Source organism: Cryptomeria japonica, chromosome 7 (assembly GCF_030272615.1).
Source record: "Cryptomeria japonica chromosome 7, Sugi_1.0, whole genome shotgun sequence".
Taxonomy (NCBI): Eukaryota; Viridiplantae; Streptophyta; class Pinopsida; order Cupressales; family Cupressaceae; genus Cryptomeria; species Cryptomeria japonica.
The window spans coordinates 521,167,718-521,192,545 of record NC_081411.1 but is presented as its reverse complement, the minus strand read 5'-3'; the positions used below and the strand labels follow the sequence as shown (position 1 = coordinate 521,192,545).

Genomic DNA, 24,828 nt, shown 5'->3' with positions numbered 1-24,828 from the left:
CTTAATTGGTTCGCACACTTTGCAAATTGTTTTTAGTATAGTGATCAGCAGGTACAAGAAAATGGAGAAGTGACCTTGACCAAACTTAGTACGTTAACAGCTGAAAATAATTTACATTCATATTAGTGTTAATGATGGACTGATTTGCAACCTTTTTTACCTCCTTATTTCTTCCCAAAGATAGCAACACATCAATAACCATTAGCAATTGCTTTGGAATCTCCTGCAAGCTAGTATGGTCAGGAAAAAGCAAGATTGTAATCCACAAGTTTTATTATTTGAAACACGGATCTTCAATAAATTTGTATCTTCCAACACTTGGAAAAAAAATAGCAAATTGGAAGAATAATTCTCTTTTCAACACAAATCTTCAAATTTCAACATTCAGCTCCAATGTGGGTCTCGTGTAAATCCACCCATATTGGATAGGGAAAATCTATCATGCCCAAAACCAATCTTCGCTCGAGGTTTTCGTCCTATGGTGGTCAAAATCTACTCAACTCCACAACTTGGAGTTTCAATAAAATATCAAATGCCAGTAATGAGCTTTCTTTTCTCCAAAACCCTTTTCATTAGCATTTTTTTAAATAATAAAATATCATTATTTGTGTCCTTTTAATTTACCTCCAAAAAGTGACTTTTGATTGCCTTAAATAATTATATGTAAGTTATTTTTTAATTTTTTCTTTTTTGACAATTTAATATTTAACTATTTAATAATTTAATCTTTTTTTGCACTTTCACCCAAGGTTTTGGAAAATATCAAAATGGATCAAATATGAATTTTGACCATGCCAAAATATTCTTAAGTCCTTAGGATATCAGACCTTTTGAAAATTGATGCTTTCCAAAAATAGCAAACTTTTCCAAAAAGTTTGGAGGACTCTCAAAATGTTGAAAATGCCTCTAGAAAGTACCATTGGACTCAACTTGAATTCTTGGACACATTGCCATTGTCAAAATTTGTATCCGATAGAATTGGCATTCTTCAAGAATCTTGGAACCTTCCAAGAATCTTGGAATGGACCAAAAAGGGACATTACACCCTAGCTCATGCCCTTTAAGTATTCTTAGGCTTGCTTCACTCTTGCATCGCCACATACCTTGACATTGATGTCCACTTTTCCAAGAAGACATTAGTGCTCGTGCTTGTGTCTTCTTGAACTCCTTTTGGGCATGTGCATAAACTAATTTTCCTCATGTTCAAATTTGACTTTTCCTTTTAATTGTTCCTTCTCTCACCTAACCCTAACCCTAGCTTGTCTCCAACAACTAGAAATGGCTAGTAAACACATCACATGCTTATAGGAAAATGAACAATGAATCTAGGGCATAAGAAGGAGCATTTGACCAAACACACCTGAGCAAATTGTTGTGGACACTCCATGTCAGCAAGACTTCCATTAGATATTCACTCTTTATTTCACACACCATTTTCTCTCACATCTACACGATCATTCACACACTCCAAACTTCAATATCAAAATTGTTGAATCAATCTTGGGATTTGGATGAAGCAGAACTTTAGGATCTTAGAAACAACCGACAAACACCCATTCGCCCATTTTCTTGCAAAATAGAGAGTAGGTTTGAATTGACCATTTGTTGAGGATGCTAGCATTTTTAGCAAATACTAGTGCACCAAAAGGACAAGAGTGTGGTACCTAAAGACATGAATGTTTGAAGCAAGATACTACTAATTGTTGTCCAACTCTTGTTTATTTTTTAACTATTTCTCGTGCAACCTCAACTTAGTGATTTTATTTCATCTAAAATTTGAAATTACATGTCAAATGGTTCTGTTATGGCTATTGCATTAGGTTCTGGGCAAACAAAGAAAATCACATTGTGGTTGGAAGTAGATACACACTAAGATTATTTGAATTCTATTTCTGTTTCGCATTAACTAATCCACGCCCAAAAATATAAAAATCATAATGCAACACATATTTGTCCATGGTTAGCATGAAATCTTGAAAAATTGAATATTCTTACCACCTATTTGAGTCTCCTCACTTTTTCACTTGACATTCCAATTGCTTGGCTATCGATGCTAATGAAGTTATACACATTGCTAGAGTTTATGGATACCATAGCTGACATACTTTGACTCAACTTGAACTCGGTAGACCAAAAGTTTTTGACTTGGCAAAACTTGACAACTTAAAATTAAACTTAAATGTCTTTAAAAAACACAAATTTTATGCAAAATATAGTTACTAAGTGTGTCAAATGAGTCTATCAAATGTTGGGGAAGTGCTTTCTATCAGATTCTGTAATGTTCCCTTTTTGAAATGGGATTTAATAATTATTAATAATTAATAATAATAATTTGAAATATAAACAAAGTAAAAATACAAAATAAAATGTAATATAATTAAAATTTAAGTAAGTTTAATGAATGATCAAAGGGTATGAAATGAAAAGTTGTGTCTCCCTCAAACATGAGATATAAAAGGGAGATCATTTCATCCTTGGAGGACATCCAAGGATCATTCATCCAACAATAGTCAAGGAAGAAATAATGGAGCATATGAATCAAGGGAGGATTAATAGAAAGGAATGGGAAGAAAATAAGGAAGTGACCAATTCAAATGGCAGAAATTATGAAAGGTTGTGACTTTCGCAAAGGGCAGACATGATGAAGAGGTGTGTCTTCTCCCTCACAATGGAAGGTATAAAGGGAAGAAGGTCTCATTTGAGGAGGAGATGCAAGAGTGATCAATTTGGAAAATAAGTTATTCTTATAAAAAAGCAGCAATGGAGGGTGGTGACTCAATTCTTATGAAAGGTGGTGACCCTTTTACCAATAAAGTATATAGGACAAATGTAATGTCCCTACTTTGAAATATAATTTAATAATAATAATAATAAATTAAAATACGAAAGAATAAAAATAAAAAATAAAAAAAATATAGAAGAATATAATTAAATTTAATTAAGTTAATGAATGGTCAAAAGACATGGAAGGAGAAGTTGTGACTCCCTCAACAATGAGAAATAAAAGGGAGAAGAGAACCTCATTTGAGAGGGGGACAATTTGGAAAATGAGAAGTGCAGATCTGATTTAAATAAATAAGTGCAGATCTGATTTTGGAAGGCTATCCCCCTTTCAAAGGGCAGAAAGAAAGAAGAGTTGCACTCTTTCAAAGGGTGCTAATGGTGAAAGGGTGTGTCTCTTGCCAAAGGACATACATGATGAGGAGGTGTGACCTCTCCCTCACATTGAGAGATATAAAGGGAAGGAATCAAAAGCATCTAGTGACATCACCATGGATCAAATGAGATCAGAACTGCTATTAAGTTGCAGGCAGTAACATCCTTGTTCTTGGTGGTATGCATGGGGAAGTACTTAATATGTATGCTTAATATATGAAGCCTGATAATATTCTTATGCAAAATTTAATAGTAATATCAATTTAGACTGCAATATGTATGACAGTCGTACTTAATTTTATATATATTCATAATACATGAGAAGTTAGTATACTTATAGTCTAAATCATGTTATTACTGTCAGTATTTAAGAAGATGGGGACGAGATGTTCCAAAGAGGGGCAGTCTAAATCCAAGCAATAGGTTAAGTCCCAAGATAGGGTGGGGATCAGCGACCAATAAGCCTTGAGGGTATAGACCCAAGATAGGTAAGGGCTTGGATCTGTAAACTTTGAGGGAACCTATTGTATTTGGTCTCTAAGCGTTTTGGTAACATACATAGACCCTTCTCCCTTAAACCTGAAGTAGTAGCATTGTGTGATATCTATATTAAGAACTATGAATAATGAAATTAATCATCTAATGAGGAAAATAAATAAGCACTTGTTAACAACTAATAAATTGAAGAATATCAATGACTGGCTTCATGATTAGTCTCTCAATCAATTTTAGTATATTGAAATAGATTAATTATGTTAATCAGGTAGGGGACATCACAACAAATCATTCCAAGCATTCAAGGATCACTTATCAATCATCACTCATGAATCCACAAAAGCAATCACCAATTATCAAATCAAGCAAACAATCAATAAGCAAATCACTCTATCAAATCGACATTCATTATCAAACCAACATTCATTACATTATCACTCATCAATCATCTAATCAACAATCACATAATCATCACTCACCAATACCTCAAAAGATACAATCAAAGGAATTGATTCAATCAATCAATCAATCATTTATACAAATATCAATCATTCAACAACAATCCATCATTGATCAAGGGAAATCAGTAAACAGAAAAAGAAATATATTCAGAAATAAAGTAGAGAAAAGCAGATAAATATATATCTCAAGATGAGTACACATCTCAACAACAGCAACAAGGAATGCATCTAAGTCAAATCAAATATTCACTTCCTTTTTTTCTAGGTATAGGGATGTCCAACAGTCATCCATATGTGACTTTGAGTTCTCCTATACATTCAATCATGCATGGCTGCAAGTTTATTAATCTAACAGTCCCTGTTGGAGATCTTTTGCAACTTACAAAATACAATTCCACTGACAACTTCATCAAAAAAATTTAACAACCAATTTATTTAAGATGCAAGATAGATCATTCAAACAGTCATTTGGTCATTCTTAATAGGGATTCAACTAGTGTTCTCTCACAGTCTTTTCAACAATTATGATAATAAGTTATCCATAAAAATTACACTATCAAAGAGCTTTAGGTCAAAAACATTAATCATAAGGACCGAATCAGTTTATTTTGTTAAAAGGACAGGTGTCAAATTGTTCATGACTACCCAGTCCATTCTAGGGCACATGGAAGCCATCAACACTTCATAGTCACTCAAACATGATGCTAGTTTTAGGAGTACTTAACAGATATAACAAAGAATTGACAAACCTGTCAATGAACATTAGAAACTTCAGTCTTAGTGCAAGCAGTTACAGTACTAAAGAACATGTCACATTTCATATGACCGTGGCCTCCCGAATGTTCTCAATATGTTAAGGGCAACTGGTCAATTGTCTTATAGCGTTTGGGCTCAAATAATGAGCAGAAACAAGGTGGATCCATTACCAATTCACTTAAAACATAATAGAACAGACAAATTGATCAATTTAAGAATTATATGGTATAAATTTTTGGAGAATTATCCAAAAAAAGTTGTCAAAATTAGCCAACTATAAGTTTTGTCAATGCTAGTATTCTCTATAGGGAGAGGGAGAGAGGGATGGGGAAGGCTGTGGGGTGAAGGGAGCAAGAAGGTGAATTTGTTACAATTTCTCGTTGATATTAAGAAGTGATTAAACGAGTCAAATTTGTACTTCAATAGTAGTAAGACAGTGATTTTGGATTCAGATTGACCACTTCGAAAAAATTTGAGTTCTAAATTTGAATGGGGATATAGGTTTTATTTCTTGATGGACTATATTTTAAATAGTTTGTACTCAATCAAAAACATTAAGCCATGCTATCTATCTAGGCTACTTACATTTGGTGTTTCACAAATAGAAACATAAATCCTCAAAAAAATCCTGATTTTTGCAATTTTTAAAAAATCCTTGATCAAAACGATTTTTCCCCAAAAAATCCTGGTTTAATCAGCTGTGATTTTCAATTATTTTCAACAATGTTTAACAATTTTTAAGGGTTTAAATCGTGGGGAAAATTGCTTGGGAAATGCATTTATTGCCCACCAGCTCATTGCGAAACCCTTACCTCGCGAAATCGCTATTTAATTGGGCCTTTTCATTGATTTTTAGCACATAATTGAGCTCTGGCTATTGGAACATGGTTGACCATCAAAGGTTTGCCAAATTTCATTGGGTTGTTGAGGCAAATTGTAGGTAGGCGACCTTGAATGGACGTATATTTCATAGACGTTAAGGACTTTAACATGGAATGGTTAAGAGATGTGCTGTTTTTTCCTTAGTATTCCATGCTACTATCATTTGCCAAGGTTCATTGTAATGCTTTCCATGTATATAAATTCAAAGACAATTTAGTGGGAAATAGTAGACAATATCATAAATACTAAGGCTTCTATCTGATTTTTCTAATATATCCGAACCTTATGAGTACTTGTCAAAAGTAAATATAGAAAGCCAAACTAAACTGAAATGAAACTCTGTTGGCTTGATATCAACCTAAAGAGGTTTGTTTTCTTGGGATTCTTGTGATCTTGCCTATTCAAAAGAATTTTAACATTTCAATTGTCAACAATAATACCAAGGTGGTTGTTTAGATTATTGAGGTTAGGTTAGGACGAATTTCCTTTTTAGATGCAAAAAAAGTGTGATAATTTGAAGCTTCAATTTGATGCTGGCCAACAAGTTTTTATGACAAGTGGGTACAGTAGAGACAATTGTATAATCAAGTGTGAAGTAGAATGGTTCATATCACAAAGATATAAATCAGCTTGTAGTGCTAAGAAAAATGAACTGTAGCAATATTTATATCAAAATGAAGGATTGTTTTGGTTATATTTAAATTTCCTATATATTCTGCAAGCTTAATGGTTTGTTAATTGATGAAACCACTACTTAAATGCATGCCCTACACTTGTTAGGAAACTACATTCCATTTAGGTTTGTCATATGCATGGAGGTTCAGAAGGCTTGCAAGGAGTACAATAGCAGTACATGAAAGCTTTAGACATATATAGTGTAGCATTCCATGCATGTTAAATAGGTATCCGACAAACTAACACATGCCCTGAGAGAAGTCATGCCCTAGTCTTGTGGGCTTGTCTTAGTCCCTCCCGAAGCAGGCCTCATATTTTTTCTCTTTAATGATCTAGATAGATTTCAGCAGCAACTATCCCATTGAAGGGGAATGTTGCTCGTGTATTAATTTTTCCTTGAAACTTGTACTTCTCTCAAATTCTCAACTTAAAGTCCATCACTGTTTTTAACTCCATCCACTTATACGCAAAATCAAGGACAGTTTACTTGAACAATAATAGCTAAAATTTTGGCTCAAACAGTTGCTCTCTTCTTTAGTACTAGTGGGTCTTTATTATCTAATGGAAAAATATTTAACCCTCCCTTTACTATTTCACAAATCTGCTAAAATAGTTATTAATGAGAACATTTCGATATTGTTGTCACGAAGGATTGGGCCGTGTTGCTAAGTTGGGAGCTCAGCAATCCCGTGAAACATGGAATGATCCTCAGGCTTGTGGGTTGCCTATCTTGAGGATCAATCTTCAGAGTGAGTTGGTTCTCTTGATGAATACCTCTTGAAACTAACTTGATGGGAAAAGGGATAGAAGGATAACTGGAATTTAAACCTATCCTAAGAGGTGATGCACCAAATATCTAGTTGAGATCTGCAACTTATTTAACTCACAAAACCTTTCAACAAATAGCTCTGAATATCTCACAACTCAACTAAACATGAGATGCATAAGTATTTCTTAGAAAGGGCTGAACCTAATGCTTGTTTGAAGGAAAACCACTGGTTTTCACAACTACAAGCTATCAAAATCAACTAACACAATCTAAGACCTGCAACTATCATGTATCTCCTTGCGCCAAATGCTGATTGAATGAGACAAAAATGAAGGATTTCATACATAAATCACAGAAAATTCATCAAATCATTCATTCATCACATAATACAAGAAGTATCAAGAAGGAATCCGCTGCTATTTTATTGAAAAAAAGAGGAATGCTGCTGTTACAAACTCAGAAAATGAGCTACAGGTCTGCCATTAAGCATGAAAGAGACCAAATTAGTCTGCAATACATGCTGAAAGGAAGAAAGGAACTGACTCAGAAAGAGAAAAGAAGGCCTTATAGAAAAGAAGCTCTTCTTGACTGAAAGGTAGAACTGAAGATGACCTTGAAGATCCATTTGAATGAACTGAAAGAGATCCTTTGAAAATTGCTCCAACTGATGTTGATCTCCTTAAATGAAGCTCCAAAATGCATGATTCTTTGCTTTGGGTCTAATTTGACCAAAAAGGAGGCAAAAAGGGAGTTAAAACTGATCCTAACTGAATGTGAATTGCTTCTAAGATTGCCTCAACTGGTAACCAACCCTTGTGGGGTCTTAACTGAAGTTTGACAGTTGTGCTTGCTCTGAAAATTCCACCCTTTAAGCTCAAAACTGAGGAATGAGGTAAAACTCAACCTCTTATCTTTCTAACTGTTCATGAACTGTCGATGTGATGTGCTAGCTGAACTATTTTGGCAGTCTTATCACTGAAGACTCTTTGTAACTATGATAACAAATGCATTTCCTGTTCATGACTGTAGATGTTCATTATATGGACTACTTCTTTCTCAAAACTGCTCTTTGACTGAATGATTCCTCATTACTATCTTTTCTCTTGTCTCCTTTTCTTAGGGTGTACCTCTGTCTTGTTTGACAGTGAGAACAATGTCTTCTCATACTGTTATTGATGCATCCTCTCAGATTTGCAAAACTTATACTCTGTCACTTCTTATCCCTGTCTTTAGATCACCTTCGGGCCTGATTGATACCTCTGTATCTTGCCTTGTTTTGACTGATTTTGTTTCATTTGATATGCTTTGTCTGTACTGTCTTTTCACTTGTTTCTTTGGCCCTATACGACTGCTCATGTATGCACTTTGCCATTGCTTATCAAATTCTCACCATTGCTAGCTTGACTGTCTTAAACAAAGATCCCAGACTCGGACTCGGCTCGGACTTGGACTTGGCAAGGCCGACTCGACTCGTGACTCGGCTATGACTCGGCGACGACTCGGCTATGACTCGGCAAAATAAAAAACCCTTGAAATTTAGAGTTTTTTAACGATTTAAAACTTGTTTCATGCACCCATTATTGAATAAAGCTTAAAGACACTATAACATCATCAAATAGAAGCTAATTTGATCACATACATAAACATACATCCATCACATGCGTAGAAATGTAAATTGTAGCTGAAGGAAATAGAAAACATAGATATATAGAGTTATTAATGTTGTCAAATGTATATAAAATCCATGACATCAAATGTTCCCAAACATATATATATAATTGTAAACAAAAACAAGTCTATGGCTCAGGCTCTAGCTCATCCTCAGCCTCAGAGTAGTCTGTCTGCCTCCTACAAATGCGTCTAAGGTAGGTCCTGGATGACTGAGAAGCCATAGTCTCCGCCTGTGAGGTTCCTGTGCCGGATCGTGCTCTATCCTCCTCCTCTGCCATAGCCACAACCTCAGCCTCTCTGTCTGCCTGGTCAACCCACTCATGGTCCTCCTCAGTGAAGAGGGGATCGGTAGACTCAGTGATCCACTCAGACTCTGGATCGATCTCCGCTAAAGTGATCGGAGAGGAGTCAGTGTCCAAAATCTGTCTGGTCCTAAGACGGAGGTTGTAATGAACAAAAACAAGATCATTCAACCTCTCCACAGACAATCTATTACGCCTCTTCGAGTGGATGTGCTCGAACATGGACCAATTGCGCTCACATCCAGAAGCGTTGCATGGCTGACTCAAAATATGGATAGCAATTTTTTGAAGGTTTGGGGTTGAGGGCCCAAACATTTGCCACCATCTATCTGAAATAACGAAAAAGAAAAAAAAATCAAACTCATTTCCAACTTTAAGGCTAGATTATAAAATCAAAAATTAAAATGCATAAGCCATAAACTTAAGAATCTTAAGTTTACATATATTTCTACTTGGCTGCAATTGTGTTCGAGCCTCTATGCACATGCTGCTTGCAAAGATTGCCCCTTCTCGATTATTATATTTATCCAGCTGGAGCGTTGTACTTGAGGCCGTGCCATCAGTACACAACTTCTGAACCACTGTATACAGGCCACTAACAACCTCCTTATCCGCCTTGAAGTCATCACGGAATCGAAATGCCGGATTGAGGTAATAAGCTGCTGCATGGATGGGCCTGTGAAGCTGGTTTTGCCATCTCCTATCAATAATCTCCCAAATGGGGCCATACTTATCCTCATCTCTTGCATATATGGACCTAATGGCCTCCTTGGCCCTATCCATACCCTCATATATATAGCCCATAGAGGGCTTCTCCCCATCAACAACTCGTAGGAGAACTACGAGGGGCTCAGTGACCTACACATAATGTTAAACAAAAACAATTAAGTCACAAATTAAATTAAAAAAAAAGAAAAATTGCAAAGTTAAATTGTTAATAAATTAAAATTAAATTACTAAATAGTAGATACTAAATGTTAAATTGTAATAAATTTACCTGCACGGTTTCTCCACAGGGGGTCCAAAAACCTGGCTCATCAAAAATGCAATTTACCACATCTATCCCTGCAATGGTCGTAGCATAGGACGAGGAAGTCCACTCCTCACCAACAAACATACGCCTCAAAGCCGCCTTTGATTTCATCAAGGATTTCAGTGAGGAAGTTTGAGGCAAACCTCGTGATACCAGGACGAGCCAACTCCTTTTGCCCCGTGTATTGCCTCATAATGCTAAGGACCAATGCATGATTGTAGATAAACTTGCTGATATTTTTGGCCCTTTCAACTATTGATTTCACCCATTCAAGCTTACCAATATCCTCCAACATGAGGTCAAGGCAATGGGCCGCACAAGGAGACCAAAAAATTTTCGGGTGCCTCTCCATCAAAAGTTTACCTGTAGCAATTTTAAGTTAATTAGAAATTTTGATGTGTTAAGAAAATTTTAAATAATCATAGATGCCTCTCCATCAAGACTTGAAAAGTTCAAAATTTACCTGCAGCAACATAACTTGCTGCATTATCTGTCACCACCTGCACCACATTTTCTTCCCCCACCTCTTGTATGACTTCCTCAATAGCGTCACATAAGTATGTGGCATTTTTCACATGTGAGGAAGCATCAATAGACTTCAAGAACATGGTGTTTCTTGAAAATAGAGTTTCAAACTTTTAACAAATCAAAATTTAATTTATTCAATGCATTTAGGGAAGTACAAATTAGAATGAATCATGATCAATCACCTCCGCAGGAAACAAGAAAATTTAGGAGTGTTCTATTCCTCCTATCCGTCCAACCATCTGTCATGATGGTGCAACCCTTTTGGCTCCAAGACTGTCGGTGGTCCTCTAGCTCAACTTTCATATCCTCAACCATTTGTAACAAGAGGGGGCCACTTAACTCAGCATCGGTAGGGGCTTTAAACCCCGCACCACAAATGGTTATGGAATCTACCATGCCTTGCCAATAAGGAGACCTATCACAAATAGATTATGATTAGACAAAGTAGAGTTCAACTTCAAACTATAAATTTACTTTTAAACTTAAAGCAATCAAATCAAAAAGAATTACCTGGCTGCAATAAATGGAATGTTGCAAAAGTACCAAAACTTGCAAATTTGTTTTCTTGCAGCATCATGAACCTCCTTGTTCCAACCCATGCTCTCAAGCGAGGGTTGTGCCCCAGGAGTACTACGTGGCACAAAATAACTATCCAACCTGGATTTCCGAACTCTAGGGCCAAAGGTAATAGTGCCACTAGGAGGAGTAGAAGTAGAAGCACTAGCACTAGCAGAAGCACTAGGGCGAAAGGGAGGCATGGAAAAACCCTCTCCAACACAGCCTACGGATGTGGATGCGGATGCAAATGCAGATGTGGGTGCATGGGAGCCAATAGCACTTAACTCTTCCAATTGCCTCTTCTTAGTTAACTTTTCTTGTTCATGTGTTTCTAATTGGACATAACAGAAACGTTTTGCCTCAGGAGTTTGTAATTTGCATACTTCAATATCATGGCCAGGTATGCCGGCAATATGATATTTAAATCTATTGATGCCACCAAAATTAATTTCTTTACAAAAAAAACGTTTTATTTGATTTTTTTGTCTGCCAATAAAGTCTTTAGTATATTTCCAAGCCTCATCCTTTTTAGGCATTGTGAAAAATGAATGTTTTTTAAATGCGAAGGCTGCTGCAATAAGAAAATTTAATAAAGTTATAAACTAATAGAAAAAATCAGCAAACCCTACTTCTAAAAAAAATAAAATTGTAAATACATGTTTACAATTTTTTTCTTAAAAAATGTAGGGTTTGCACTTTGCTATTATTCTACTTCTCTCATTGAAATTAAGCTAAAAAAAATAAAAGCATTCAAGATTTGGAAAGTTAACTATTAAATTAAAAAAAAATTAACAAACAAATGAAAAAAATCCATTAACATACCTAAAAAAACCAGCAAAATCTACCTTACCTCTTTCAAATGACTTGAGAAGTCTTGCTTTGGACTCCTTGATGCTCTCAATGCAAGATTATGGCCTCCCAATGTGATTTGTGGTCTCCTTGATGCTCTTCTTCCTTGCTGGTTGCAAACCTATGGCCTCTTGTTTTCCTTCCTCTCTCTCACTTTTCCTCTCTTCTTCTCACAACTAACAATTAGAAGACCTTTTAGGGTTATATGAAAGAGAAAGTTAAAAAAAAAACAAATGAAAAAGCTTTTTTTTTTTTGTTTTTTAAAATCGAAATTGCCCATTCGCGCGGCTGAGTCCTGGAGCTCGGACTCGGCAAGTTTTGGCAAAACTCGCCGAGTCCAAGCCGCGAGTCAGCAAAACTCGCCGAGCTAGGCTCGACTCGCCAACTCGGTGAACTCGCCTGACTCACGGTGAGTCTAGGAACTCTGGTCTTAAATCTGGAACAAAAGATGATTCACCAATATCTTATGATTCTCCTTGAGTATCCTTGAATGCTCTTATTTATTGTTCTCTGTGGCCTAACACCTGCAACTTTGTACTGTATTTTACCATTTGACACTGTGATGTCTCTTTGCATTGAGTTGCACTGAGTGAGACTGTGTATTCCTTCTTTGGCTCAGTTGTTCATAGACTGTTGTAGACTGCTTTTACTGTTTTTTCCACCTTTTTGAGGCTGGGACTGTCTTTCTCTGTTAATGGCCGGGACTGTGAAGGATATAAAGGTCTACCTATCACTGCAATCTTCACTGTTTGCTGCTCTACTCCTTCATGATCTCTGTGTTATTTGAACCTCTGCGTATTTACTGTCTTTTATAGTGCTCTTTCTCTGATTTTTCAATGGGGCTGTCTTCTATGGCAACTATAGTTATCTCACTGTTTTCTAGCTTAACCTGGCCTATAACTGAGACAAAAGTAGATTTTGAGTTCATGGTGCTACTGTACTTGATCTGATCTTTATTTATACTGATCGTGAAGCTCGGTTATGACTATATATCCTTCCCTTACATCCTGTATTCTCCTTCAATACTGAAACATCCCATGATCAGCCATCAATACACTGTCATAATGTCATTAGAAGTAGAACACAATAATGCTGTCATTTCTTATCTTCTCAGGTCATATGCATGCTCTGTTTATTAAAACTGTCATGTCTTCCTGCCTTCTAGACCTCACTGTTCTTTTTCTATTCACCGTTTTCCTTGGATCTGCTGTGATAACTGTTGCAGCTATTTTTTGTGCCATGTTTGACAGTGATCTCCTTATATCAACGATCTTAACTTCTTCAAATCTTTCACCACTTTATTGCATATTCTGTTTTACATCAATTCCCCTATCCTATTGATGACTAGGGTGTGATTCAAACTGTATTTGCACTATTTGGGGTTTGCACCATAGGTTTATCATTGATGCTTCTTGGTACTGCTTATGCTGGTGATTTTTTTAAAGACAGTGATCTTTGTTCATTGCTCTTTATATTTGTGTTTTGGACCTATCATTGCTTTTTGCAAGACACAGGGCACTGCATGCTTTTTGGTTCATGACCCTGAGTCATACGCATACCCTTGAGGACTGTTATTAGACTTCTTTGAGGACTGCGTTGTCCAGTATATCTCAAATGACTGCAAATATTCTTCATACATGCTTCTATTAGAAGCTTTGCTCACTGTTTTATGACTGTATATCTGATGCTTTTAAGCTCTGTTTGAAGGCATCTTTTGCTTTCTTTAACATATCTTGCTAGGACTTGATTTGCTGCTCTTTGTTTTTGCTGTACCATATGTCTGCTATGTGTACTCAAGACAAATCTCTATTATTACATGCTCTCTGTGCTTCTGATTTTCAAGACTGTATTTGCTCATTAGGGCTGTCCTTTAAAGGGCAGTGATCTCATTATTATTGATGGATGGACTGCTATTACATGGATGTCTTGTTTGCTACATGATTTGATCTTAGTGTCTCAGACCTGCCTGCTGTAGCTATTTGTGCTTTGTTAACAGTGTTCACATTACTTAAGATCTGCTTCAAAGCACAAACTGTCTCTGATTTGTATATTGGTCTGAGATTGTTCTTTTAGGGAGATTTACAATCTCCACTTCTCAAGCTCTATCAATATCATTAATGCTGCTCTATGATTGCAATGAAGGCTTTGATAGTAGTTGCAAACATGACCAAGTCTGAGATTATGGACAATATTCTACTTATGGACAATACTCTACCCATGATATCTTGCCTAGGACTGCAAACTCACACTCAAAGCATGAAAGTCTTATTGCTTGAACAATGAAGATGATAATGAAATCATTTGTTTTCTTGAAGAGTAGGGCTTTATTTTGAAACCCTACCTCAAATCGTGGACTTCTTGATTATAACTTGCTCTTTGACTGATTTTTTTCTGAAGTTTTGAAGTTTTCCCATGCTCTTTTGTTGCATGCCCCTTTGAATACTTCAGATAACTGCCCTTGTGTGACTCCTTGGTGACATATCAGAGGCATGCATGGTTTATTTCTTGTGAAAACTTGATTTCCATGATGAAAGAGTAGAACAAGAAGGGGACTGCGTGTAAACTCAAAAAAGGCCCTAGTTTACAACGTGAAAACTACGACTTTGAACATTAATTTCCCTCTCAAATGTCAAAAAGCTTAAACATTAGACTTCATTCAACGTGGAAGATGGTTTATTTTTGAGCTTTTAGTGGGAAGATAAGACATTGCTTTTACTCATTCACTTGGAAATATGAACTAAAACCTTAGAAGCCTTGTAAGTAAAATTTTCTTTTTTGCCTGAACACTTTAGGACTTTTTCTTATCATCCATACTAGACCCAGGGCTGTGTAGGCTATTTTTTACTTCAAGAGCCAAAAATATGGTAACAGATATCATTAATGGTCTTTTGAGATGTAAGATTCTGTTTCAAAAGCATTTTCTATTACTCTATCCTGACCTATTTGATTCAAATTCTATTAAGTTGAACTTTGTAGTTGCTTCCATTGTCATATAATTTCCCTTTCACACAATTAATATAGTTCTCTTTCAAATTGTAAGTACTCTTAAATCACAAATACAAACCAATTGGTTCCCGTTTTGTATTTAATGATGTTTTCTCAGCAAGGGAATACTCTTTTTAATGACTTTCTTGAACCTAAAGATTTTGAGGTCATGGAGGCCAACTTGGATAGTCATGAGGTTGAATGACTTAGGAGAGACTTTGAACCAGGAGCTTCATCAGCATGACTTGCAACCTTCTAGCCTAGCTCTATCTGTAGTAGCAAGAGTCATTGGCTATGTTTGATTTTTTGAAACTTTTTAATAGGTTGACTTTTTACAAACTATATTGTAACTGAAATTTGTTGAAGATTAGTGTCAGTCAATAATCTGATCTGACTGAGTCATCTAAATAGTTAGTATAATAATTAATATACATTGTTCTTGAACTGACTATTATATGATTCGATTCTGTTAGACAATTAACATATATCGATTAATATATTAATCGATTCTATGTAATGCATATTACATATGAATCGATTCTATGCAAATGTCAAAGTGTGAATTGATTCATAATTAATCTGTGTTAACTAATCAATCTTGGACGTGTTAACACTTGAACCGATGTAATGATTAATCGTTTTGTTTTTAACTTGCTGTTAGATGTGTTTGTTGTCTAATTGACCTTGGAGAGTCATGATAGTTAGGAAGAGTCGTAATGGCTAAGGAAGACGTGTTGTTTGAATTAGATATAATGCTACATATATCTATTCAATCTCTTCCTTCACTTTGACATCGAACTTAGCATAAGACAGAAGCATATGACATTCAGTCCCACATTCTAACGAATCAAGTTGCCCAACATCAACAACAGATCGTGTCCTCTGTTCTACAGATTTTCTATCTTCTCATAATCAACATTACACTATCAACAATTTGTCTGAGTTTCTCCTTTGTTCTGAAATTCCTCTGTTGATCAGCAGATCATCATTTTGGCAGATTGAATCCTTGGTTTGATCTGTATAGGAACTGTCCTAAGAGGTGTATCTAGTTCTTTGGAGGATAATTTTGAAATTATAATCTGATCACCAAAACTTAACAAAATTTTGTCAATTGTAACTATTTAGATATTATTTATGCACTGTGAAGTATGCTTTGTGCAATGCAATATAATCAGTGATATGAATATAAACAAAAAATCCTATTTTCTACAATTCATGGGTTAAACTCTATCTTATTTGCTCTCTATAACTCTAGCTATGGAAATGCCCTTAAATTTTAAATTTTTTATTTTATTTTTTTTTCTACAATTTTAAAAAAAAATCCGATTTTTTCCTATTTTTTCAAAACATCTTATACTTTGGTTTGCTGACTTTTTCCCCAAACGATTTTTGCTGCTATGGTTTCACACATAGTTAGACTACTCGCCGAAAACTCGGCGAGTAGTTAAAAACTCACGAGTTTTTCTTCAAGGCGAGTTTTTACTACTTCTACTCGCCATAAAAACTCAGAAAAAATCATTTCACAACAAATGAAACTCACATCCCATGCAGTATCACCTTGAATATCAAGTTGCCATCTCCACAACCAAGCTTTAAAGTTAAGCATTGGATTGTTATTGACCATGCCCCACGCAAACGTTTCTAGTTTCCTAATCCTAGACCCCTAATTTGTTTGAGTAGATACTACAAGTTTGAGATACCACCCATCCAACTAAGCAGGACAAACCCTCTTTCTAGGTGCACAGAATAGAGACAATTGACCTTCTAAGATTCAAAGTGATGAAGTAATTCCTCCTACAATCATGTCTAATTCTGAGATGACCAGGATGTCTTGGCCTTCAGAAACCTTTACATATTCTTCTATTTGAGAAATTTTCAACAGCAGAACTTTGAGCTCAGACATCTTAATAACTGTGTGTTAACTTTAAAATGAGCAGTACAATTCTAAAGTTCAGTTCCCTTTTATATCTTCATTTTGCCGCACAAAATGGGTTTCAATCACCTACATGAAGTGACAAATTTCTCTATACCTTTGAATATATTTGGCACTCTTTTCTAAATGATCACTTATTCACAGAATACATTTCTTCTGCAAATATTGCTATTTAGGGAGGTAATTTCAGGGGACTAATTGAAGTTTTAATTTTATAATATGCACACCGTAAATTTTGCGAAAGAGATTGTAAAAATAAATGCCAATTAAGACTTTAGTGTAGAAACTGAGAGCATAAGCATAGTTTCATCTGTGTAGGTATTTAGGCTATTGTGCATGGTTTTTTATTATTCCGAGATGATTGCTTCCCTTAAGAAAGTTTACCCTGATCTTGGCAAATGTTTGTATTTTAACCATGCCAAGGGAAGTTACTCTATGCTTTACGAATTGCATTGTTAAAGGTTTAACTGGCTTTGGTATGTCACTCAGCCTGAAGCTCATATGAAGGTATATATGTGCCTTTTAATGCTTTAAGCCTTTAACAACCATTTCTACATTTTTGTGTTGGCCAAGTGACTTATAAAATATTGTGATCATTCCTACCCAGACACCTCATGCCTTTGAGATCCTACAAAACAAAGTTTCCCAATTTGATTGTTCATTCTGGTACAAACTGTTTAATTTTTGTTCAGCAACAAGATCTACTCAGGGAAGAGAAATCATTTGACACAGTGCGTTGAACTGACAATATTTTTGTTAATCATCATGAACGACTCTTTAGCCGTTATGACTATAACTTTCTTGTAACGAACTGCCTGTTCATTTTGTCCACTTTTATCCTTACTATATATTGATGGGAACGATATACATATATCTATTCATTCAAAAGAAAGAATATCTTTTGAACAAGGCCCTTAACTTTTAAAAGTCTTGTTAGTCTGTAGGCATTGGCATTACTGTAGATGATACATACAAAGCCTGTAAAAGGTTTGCAAAGCTTGGGGTCGATTTTGTGAAGAAGCCAAATGATGGTAAATGTTATTTCTATTTTACAAACTAAGAAAGAGTTGTCATGAAATGGTATCAGCTTGCATTTTAACAATAGTTTCTTTCATGTAAGCAGTTTTGTCTCATATATCAATATTACAAACATTTTAGAAGATTGCTTGGAATCTTTAGATGAAAGAAGAACATTTCATAAGTTCCCAAAAGTTGGGAACAACATCAAAAGAATATCTTCTAAACAAAACCCTTTAATTTTTAAAAGTCTTATCTTGAACAAACTGAAAATTTAGGGTTAAAGAAAACAGTAATCCATAGATTGCCGTCAGAAGAGCAAGACCACTGCGAATTGTTGGAGAGACCAAATGAAAACAAAGGATAAAGTCCGAATTGTTGGAGAGATCAAATGAAAACAAAGGATAAAGTCTTTTTTGGACTTTTTCCACATTGAATGTAATCTAAGACACCAAAGGGTCTTTACTTGGCATGTATCTCAATTTTAAAGCCAAACATGGAACCAAACTATTTTAAGGCTGCCTAACAACACATATCAGAAAAACAGTTGCTCTTGGAAGCATTATTCTTCTCATTAAATTTCTAACCTATGATAGATCTTGCAAGTTAGCTTATCAAGACATAGCCCTTCTTGAGAGCTCCAGAATTTTACAGAGAAAGGACAAAGCAGTTGCATTCGTTTTTTTCCCATAGGTGAGAATATGCATAAAATGAAGGGAATTGAATGCATTTCAGTTAATCCTTCTAAGGGATGATTAACTATTTGGGGTGCGCTAATGGTAGTATTTATGCATTTTAATTCCTAAAATACTGCTACCTTTGAACACCTGTTTCAATTTGAACACCTTTTGACTTGGGCTAGCTGTACAATGCCAATATTTTCCCTCCTTTTTGCTTATTGTGAATAGATTGAAGAAGCTATTGTGAAAAGATTGTTTTTTCTTCCTCTTATTTTAAAAAGAATTCTTCTTTTTTAGGGTTATGTAATCTTTTCCTTGCAAATTGTACACATTTTCCCTCATCGACATTTTTGGTTGCATGACACTATCTGTGCAGAATCTTGAGGTGAATAGAATCTGTTTCTTTTGTTTGTAAAATTGTTAATATTTTGCTGATGTTGCACAGTCAACAAACACTCATTTCACATGCTTTTTTTTAAAGAAATATGATACTCTCTTTGAAAGGAATGCAAAATCAGGAAGTTTTTATCTTACAGTCAAAGGTTCACAGGGCAAAGGAATGTTTAAAAGCAGCACAAGGAACAAAAGATCAGACTAGTATGTAGTATTAAAGCTTTCAAATAAAAGACCTCATTTGAACTAGCAATGTTTTGTCCAGTTTTGGCCAAATTGTGTTTTCTAAGACTCGTTTTGAAGCATGCATATTGTATATTCGGGTGCATTTTTGTCCAGTTGGATTTTGACAAAAAGCATTACATCAAGATTGTTATTTCTCGCTGCTCCAGAGCTATCAGTCACTCAGTCAACATTTTCAATCAATAGCAGAGTCATGTGGATTTGATATCAAACAAAATGTGCCTAAAATGCTACTGTTACCATGTCAAATGTTGTACAGACATTAACGTTGTCCAGCATGCTTTTTAAGCATATTTACTTTTACAAGGATAATTTATTAGAAGAATCCAAAATCTTATACGGATATTGTTAATATTCTCTTGCATTGAATCAATCTTCACACTTATACTTGACATTGATTTAGCCCTTAGAACTTGGAAGGTATATATTGACCTATACATGGATTGTTTTAGTTCACTATTGAGCGTATTTCTTTTTGCATTACCATCCAAAAAACACAGGAATATATACCTCTACAAAGGCAATTGAAGAACCACTTTTGGGTTCCAATCTGGTTGAATATGTAGCTGCAAAAAATGAATCAGTGTATGCCAAAACCAGTTTATTTGAGCTTGTCACATTTTACTGGCTCAATCCCCTGCTTGCCATTGGTATCAAGAAACCTCTAGAATTCGATAACATATCCAATATTGCAAAAAAAAATAAAAAATGATTCTACTCATGATGTTATTGTTTTTTTTCTGAAAAATAAATACGTTAAAGCAAAAGGACCCTTCAAAAACACCATCCAATTACAAAAGCATTCGATACCATTTGGACTTTATACAAGAATTCTTTATACTTACAATGTTAATCCCAATCTTGAACAATTCATTTTGGTTTCTACTTTTTATTTTTCTCATTAATTTTATCTAATTCTCCCATTACTTTATCAATTTCATTCAACAATTGATATTTTTCTTTTGTCCTCTCTTTGGTAACTGTTATCGTATTTAAATTGTATATGTTTACTTCAATTAATTCTCCTTTTAACACATCTAATTTACAAATTAAATATTCATTTTCTTTCTTCACTTTTTTTCCTATTTTTCTCGTTGAAATAAACAATTTCGACTCAGCTTATGCAATGATTTAGTTTACTTCGACAACTTCACATGCCTTTAATCAACCACTTTTTCACAATCTTACTTTACAATATTTCTGCACAAATCCTTAACTGTCCTTAGGAACTTCTTTCTTGTCCTCAAATTCAGTAATGTCCTTAAAAAGAATAAACTGAGGTTCTGCAATTTTGTTTTGACTTTGTATTTTGTTTATAAAACCTCTGTATGGACTTTCTCAGACTGATAATGATAACTTTTGAAACTTAAATTCAATATCTGCAGATAATACCTTTTTATGACATATTCAAACAGCAAATCTAAAAAACACCATTTGCAACATCTTACATTCTTTACCTTTCACTTTTGCAAACTGTGAGTCCTCTTTGGCTGCAATATGTTCTTGCGGCTCTCCCTTAATATCAACTCTACAGAGTTTTGCGGCCTTGGTAGCAACTTCTCTTATGTCAATTTTCTTTTCTTTTCTTTCTGTGACAAACTCTACTACATTTCTTCTTTGTGTGGCTGCCTGAAACTATGATTCACCTCATATTAATGGCTTCACTTTCTGCAAACATTTTGTGGCTTCTTCATCTTCTTTTCCCCTTTCGAAAAAAGTTTCACTCTTAACTGCAACTTCTTTTCTTTGCAAGAGACTTGTCTTTTGACAACGATCAATTCTATTCATGCGATTTCCTAATCGTCTTCTTTCCTCCAGTGATCCTCTTTGACAGATTCTTCGTTTGGCAAATTGATCTTGAAAGTGATTTTATTTTGCAAGATGCTTCATTCTCTTTTGTATTTTCATCCACTTTTGCTCCCCACAACAAGAATTGAGAAATGAATTCCAAGAAAGTGTTGATCTTGTGAGGCTTCTTTGTGTATTTCTCTTGGTCTGAATCAATCTGTTTAACTGTGGTGCTTCCAAATGCATTGACACATTGTTTGTAGCCATAAATTACTTGTCGAGCTGCAGATGTTAGCAGTTTCACATATATCAGAGTTTCATTTGTTGTGAAATGATTTTGCTGATGGCAAAAGATTATTATATTCTGCTTTCTAACTAGCATCATTCCGCATGGATAATAATGAAGCATTCACAGGAATAAAATTTGCTATATATTTTTGAACTGCTTAGAATCAGGCACTAGAGTAGGGCAATGGTCAAGTTATAGTGGATCAAGCCCTCATTGGTATTGTTAAATATCCTGCAAGTGGTATTTTATCATGAATACCTCATTAAATTATCTCTGTTGAGATTTTGCTTTCCTTTCTCTTTATTCCAGCAATTTTTGATAGCACAGGAAATGCTTTACTATATGCTTGGTACTTGTCATCAAGCAATAATTCACAATGCATATAATTTTGCAGTTGCTTCAAGAACTGAACACAGGAGGAGTTCTTGCTTCCGGAGGTAGTTTTAATTCGGATGGAAAAGGTATGTGATTTCTTAGTGCTTCAATGCCACCTGAAGCTGTGTCGTTAGCATTTTGCAAATGGAATCAAATGCTTCCAAATGTTCTATTGCAGATTGGGAGAGAACATCGATTGCGAAGTCTGTTTATCTTTTCAGATCAGTATTTTTACAACCATTTCTGAAATCATGCAGGGTAAGTAGGCTTTCCACCAGGAGAAGTAGAAATTCATTTACCATATACACTCTGCATGAGAATAAACCTAAGGGGGTTTTCACATCTTCAATATTTAGGGATGACTTGAATAACATATCTGATAAATGCTCTGCATGCATGACTTTTGTGGTTGATGTCCATGATCTTTCTCATATTCACTTCTAAGGGCCATCTTTTCTACTCCGAGGTCATTTTGCATTGACATCAGTCTTCCACTTTTCTAATACAGTATTTCATGCAATAAGTTCGATTTTTTTGATCCAAACTTGAAATTCACAAGTTTCTCTCAAATGTTTTTGGGTATATATTTTGTATGGAATTCTTTTTTATGAAGCTTCTCTTGTATGTTAAGTGTTCTTTATCACTATGTTTTAGGATTTAGAAATGTAATTTTATCAGTTGGTTTTTTGTCTTTTCTTTTCTGGTGTATTTGTACTGTACATATTTGATAGCTCAATGAATTAACTTGGTTGCTCCTAACACGTCCTGACCCTGGTTTAATTGCATACTTTCTGTTTATTGATAATAAAATTCATCCCTCTCAAACTGCCAAACTTGTTGCTGAGCTGCGATTTGCATGCTCAAGGTTTTGTGCTAAGCAACAACAAAAATTCACCCTGCATTAGAGTTGTGGTGGTCGTACTGAATTTTTTTAAGGCATAGCACATATGTAGAGAGTTGGGGCTGCCTGTAATGCATCAGAGGGATGGAATTAATTCATCTTGATTTGCAGGACCGAAAATAATTCATCTTTTTATCGAGACATTTCACAGATTGTGCATTTCCTATGTGGAGTTGGGAATCTATTTACGATATAAATTGTCACCATTAGAAATTACATCAGTTTACTTATTTATGCTTGACAGGCTGAGCTGGAAAGCGCATACAACACAAGGCTGCATGAATCTGGAGTGAGGGATTCTTTACGCTGGTAAAACACTTCCGGTGGAAGGCTAGAAAAGAAACCCGTATTCATCATCAAGGCTAATGTGTTGTAGGCCAGTGCTAATGTGAGTATCCCTGCAATTAAACAGACTTTCTTTGAGATAGTTTGTAATGTAAATGTTTCGGGTGGAACATTCTTGCTGGAAATAATATATCTAGTAGAGCAGCTTACAGATATTTTCTGCAACGCCATGTAAAACTTTTTTCCATTTGTTATTTCCAGCAATGTGAATTGAGTTTAAAAATCAAATCTGTACCAACTTTTTTTGTTCTTTTTGGTTAACCTATGCTCTTGATGGATTTATGGATGTTTGTACAGTGCAACTTGCTCTTAGACAAAACGGTAGACTTCATGGCAATGATCAATAAACTTTCAGATTTAGACTGGTGTGTTCTATTTACTAATATTACAACATTATGTCTTGAATTAGTCTTGACCGAAGTAATTAGCTTTAATAAGTTAAACGTGATTTTATCCTGGTGGACGTTAAAATAATTTATTTATTTTTTTAAAAATTATATCAAAATAAGATTATACATGTTTGATTATAATTTAGAAATGTAATGATTCAGTGTAAAATAATTAAATAAAGTTCGTTGAATGTAATTGAAAATTAAAATTATTATATTATAATATATTAAAAAATAATAATAATTAAGGAATAGGACTCTCATTTCATAAATATATTATAAGGATGTGGATAAAGATTACTAGATGCAAAGTAATATTTGATCTACATTGAAATCTTGTAAGTTAAGAATTTGATTTCACATAAATAAATAGATTAATTTAATTAAATATAAATTAATAAGGATAATGAAGTTGTGATAAATAGATTTAATAATGTAAAAAAATTAAAAGGCAGGGATTGGTTATGTAGTTATAGGAATGATTTTGAAGTTGTGTAAAATCAATTCATCATTGTTTAAAAATCAATCACCTCTTAAAACATTCAATAATTCAGCATTTGGGTGTGTTCAACAGTATGCATTGTTGCACGTGATCTCCTAGGAAGAGATGGTTGGGTTCTTGATTCAGTGATTGAAACTTTGACAATGATCTTGTAGGTTATATTGGCATTGAGTATGTTGGTCATTTGTCCTTTTACCAACACTTCAAAGACTTACAATCCCAAATGAAAAACCTTAACAACACCCAACCATTCAATCTCATAATCAAATGCAACATATGTATCATGTAGTATCAACATGGATTTTAGCATCTCTAACTAAGAAAATCAACCCAATAACCATCTCCTATAATCGTCATGAACATCATAAAATAGCACATGCAAGGAGATGGCCATGTTAATCATCTCTCAAAATGAATCCTCCAAAACCATCACTCAATAGATTAAGATCCATATCTATAAAAGATAAAGCATATCACAAAACAAATCTGAAACAAGAATGCACAAATGCCTTTCAGACGATAAACCATTGAGTAGACCAAGTGTGGGGAATGAGAATGCTCCTCTAGGATAGCCAAGTCATCATGAATCGCTCTAGGAACAATCTCAAGTCTCCATATCTAGATGAAGGCTCATCAATCTTCCTATTGAAACCTCATCACAAAGTACCCATCTTAACAAATTTCTCTAATCCCAAGAGAACTCCAACCTCACCTAAGTTTCCAAGTACCACGAGCACTTGAAACCAATCACTCCATGCTAAACTCCTAATGCAACATCGCACTATCATGAAGCTCCAAACAAATGACCAACATACTCAATACCAATATAACCTACAAGATCATTGCCAAAGTT

The 24,828-nt window shown here is 34.8% G+C and overlaps 1 protein-coding gene across 2 annotated transcripts in view; it reads left to right on the top strand.

The window, feature by feature from the left end:
• LOC131061656 (uncharacterized) overlaps positions 1-23,312 on the top strand; it is a 64,235-nt gene extending 40,923 nt beyond the window's left edge. Inside the window, exons 15-17 of one of the 2 annotated variants that reach the window (XM_057995461.2) lie at positions 21,858-21,924; positions 22,017-22,096; positions 22,984-23,312. In XM_057995461.2, coding sequence (XP_057851444.2) covers positions 21,858-21,924; positions 22,017-22,096; positions 22,984-23,052 — 216 coding nt within the window. In that variant the 3' untranslated portion in view covers positions 23,053-23,312. The remainder of the gene's footprint in view (positions 1-21,857; positions 21,925-22,016; positions 22,097-22,983) is intronic. The other variant, XM_057995462.2, reaches the window with a different exon arrangement.
• Positions 23,313-24,828: the final 1,516 nt, after the last annotated feature.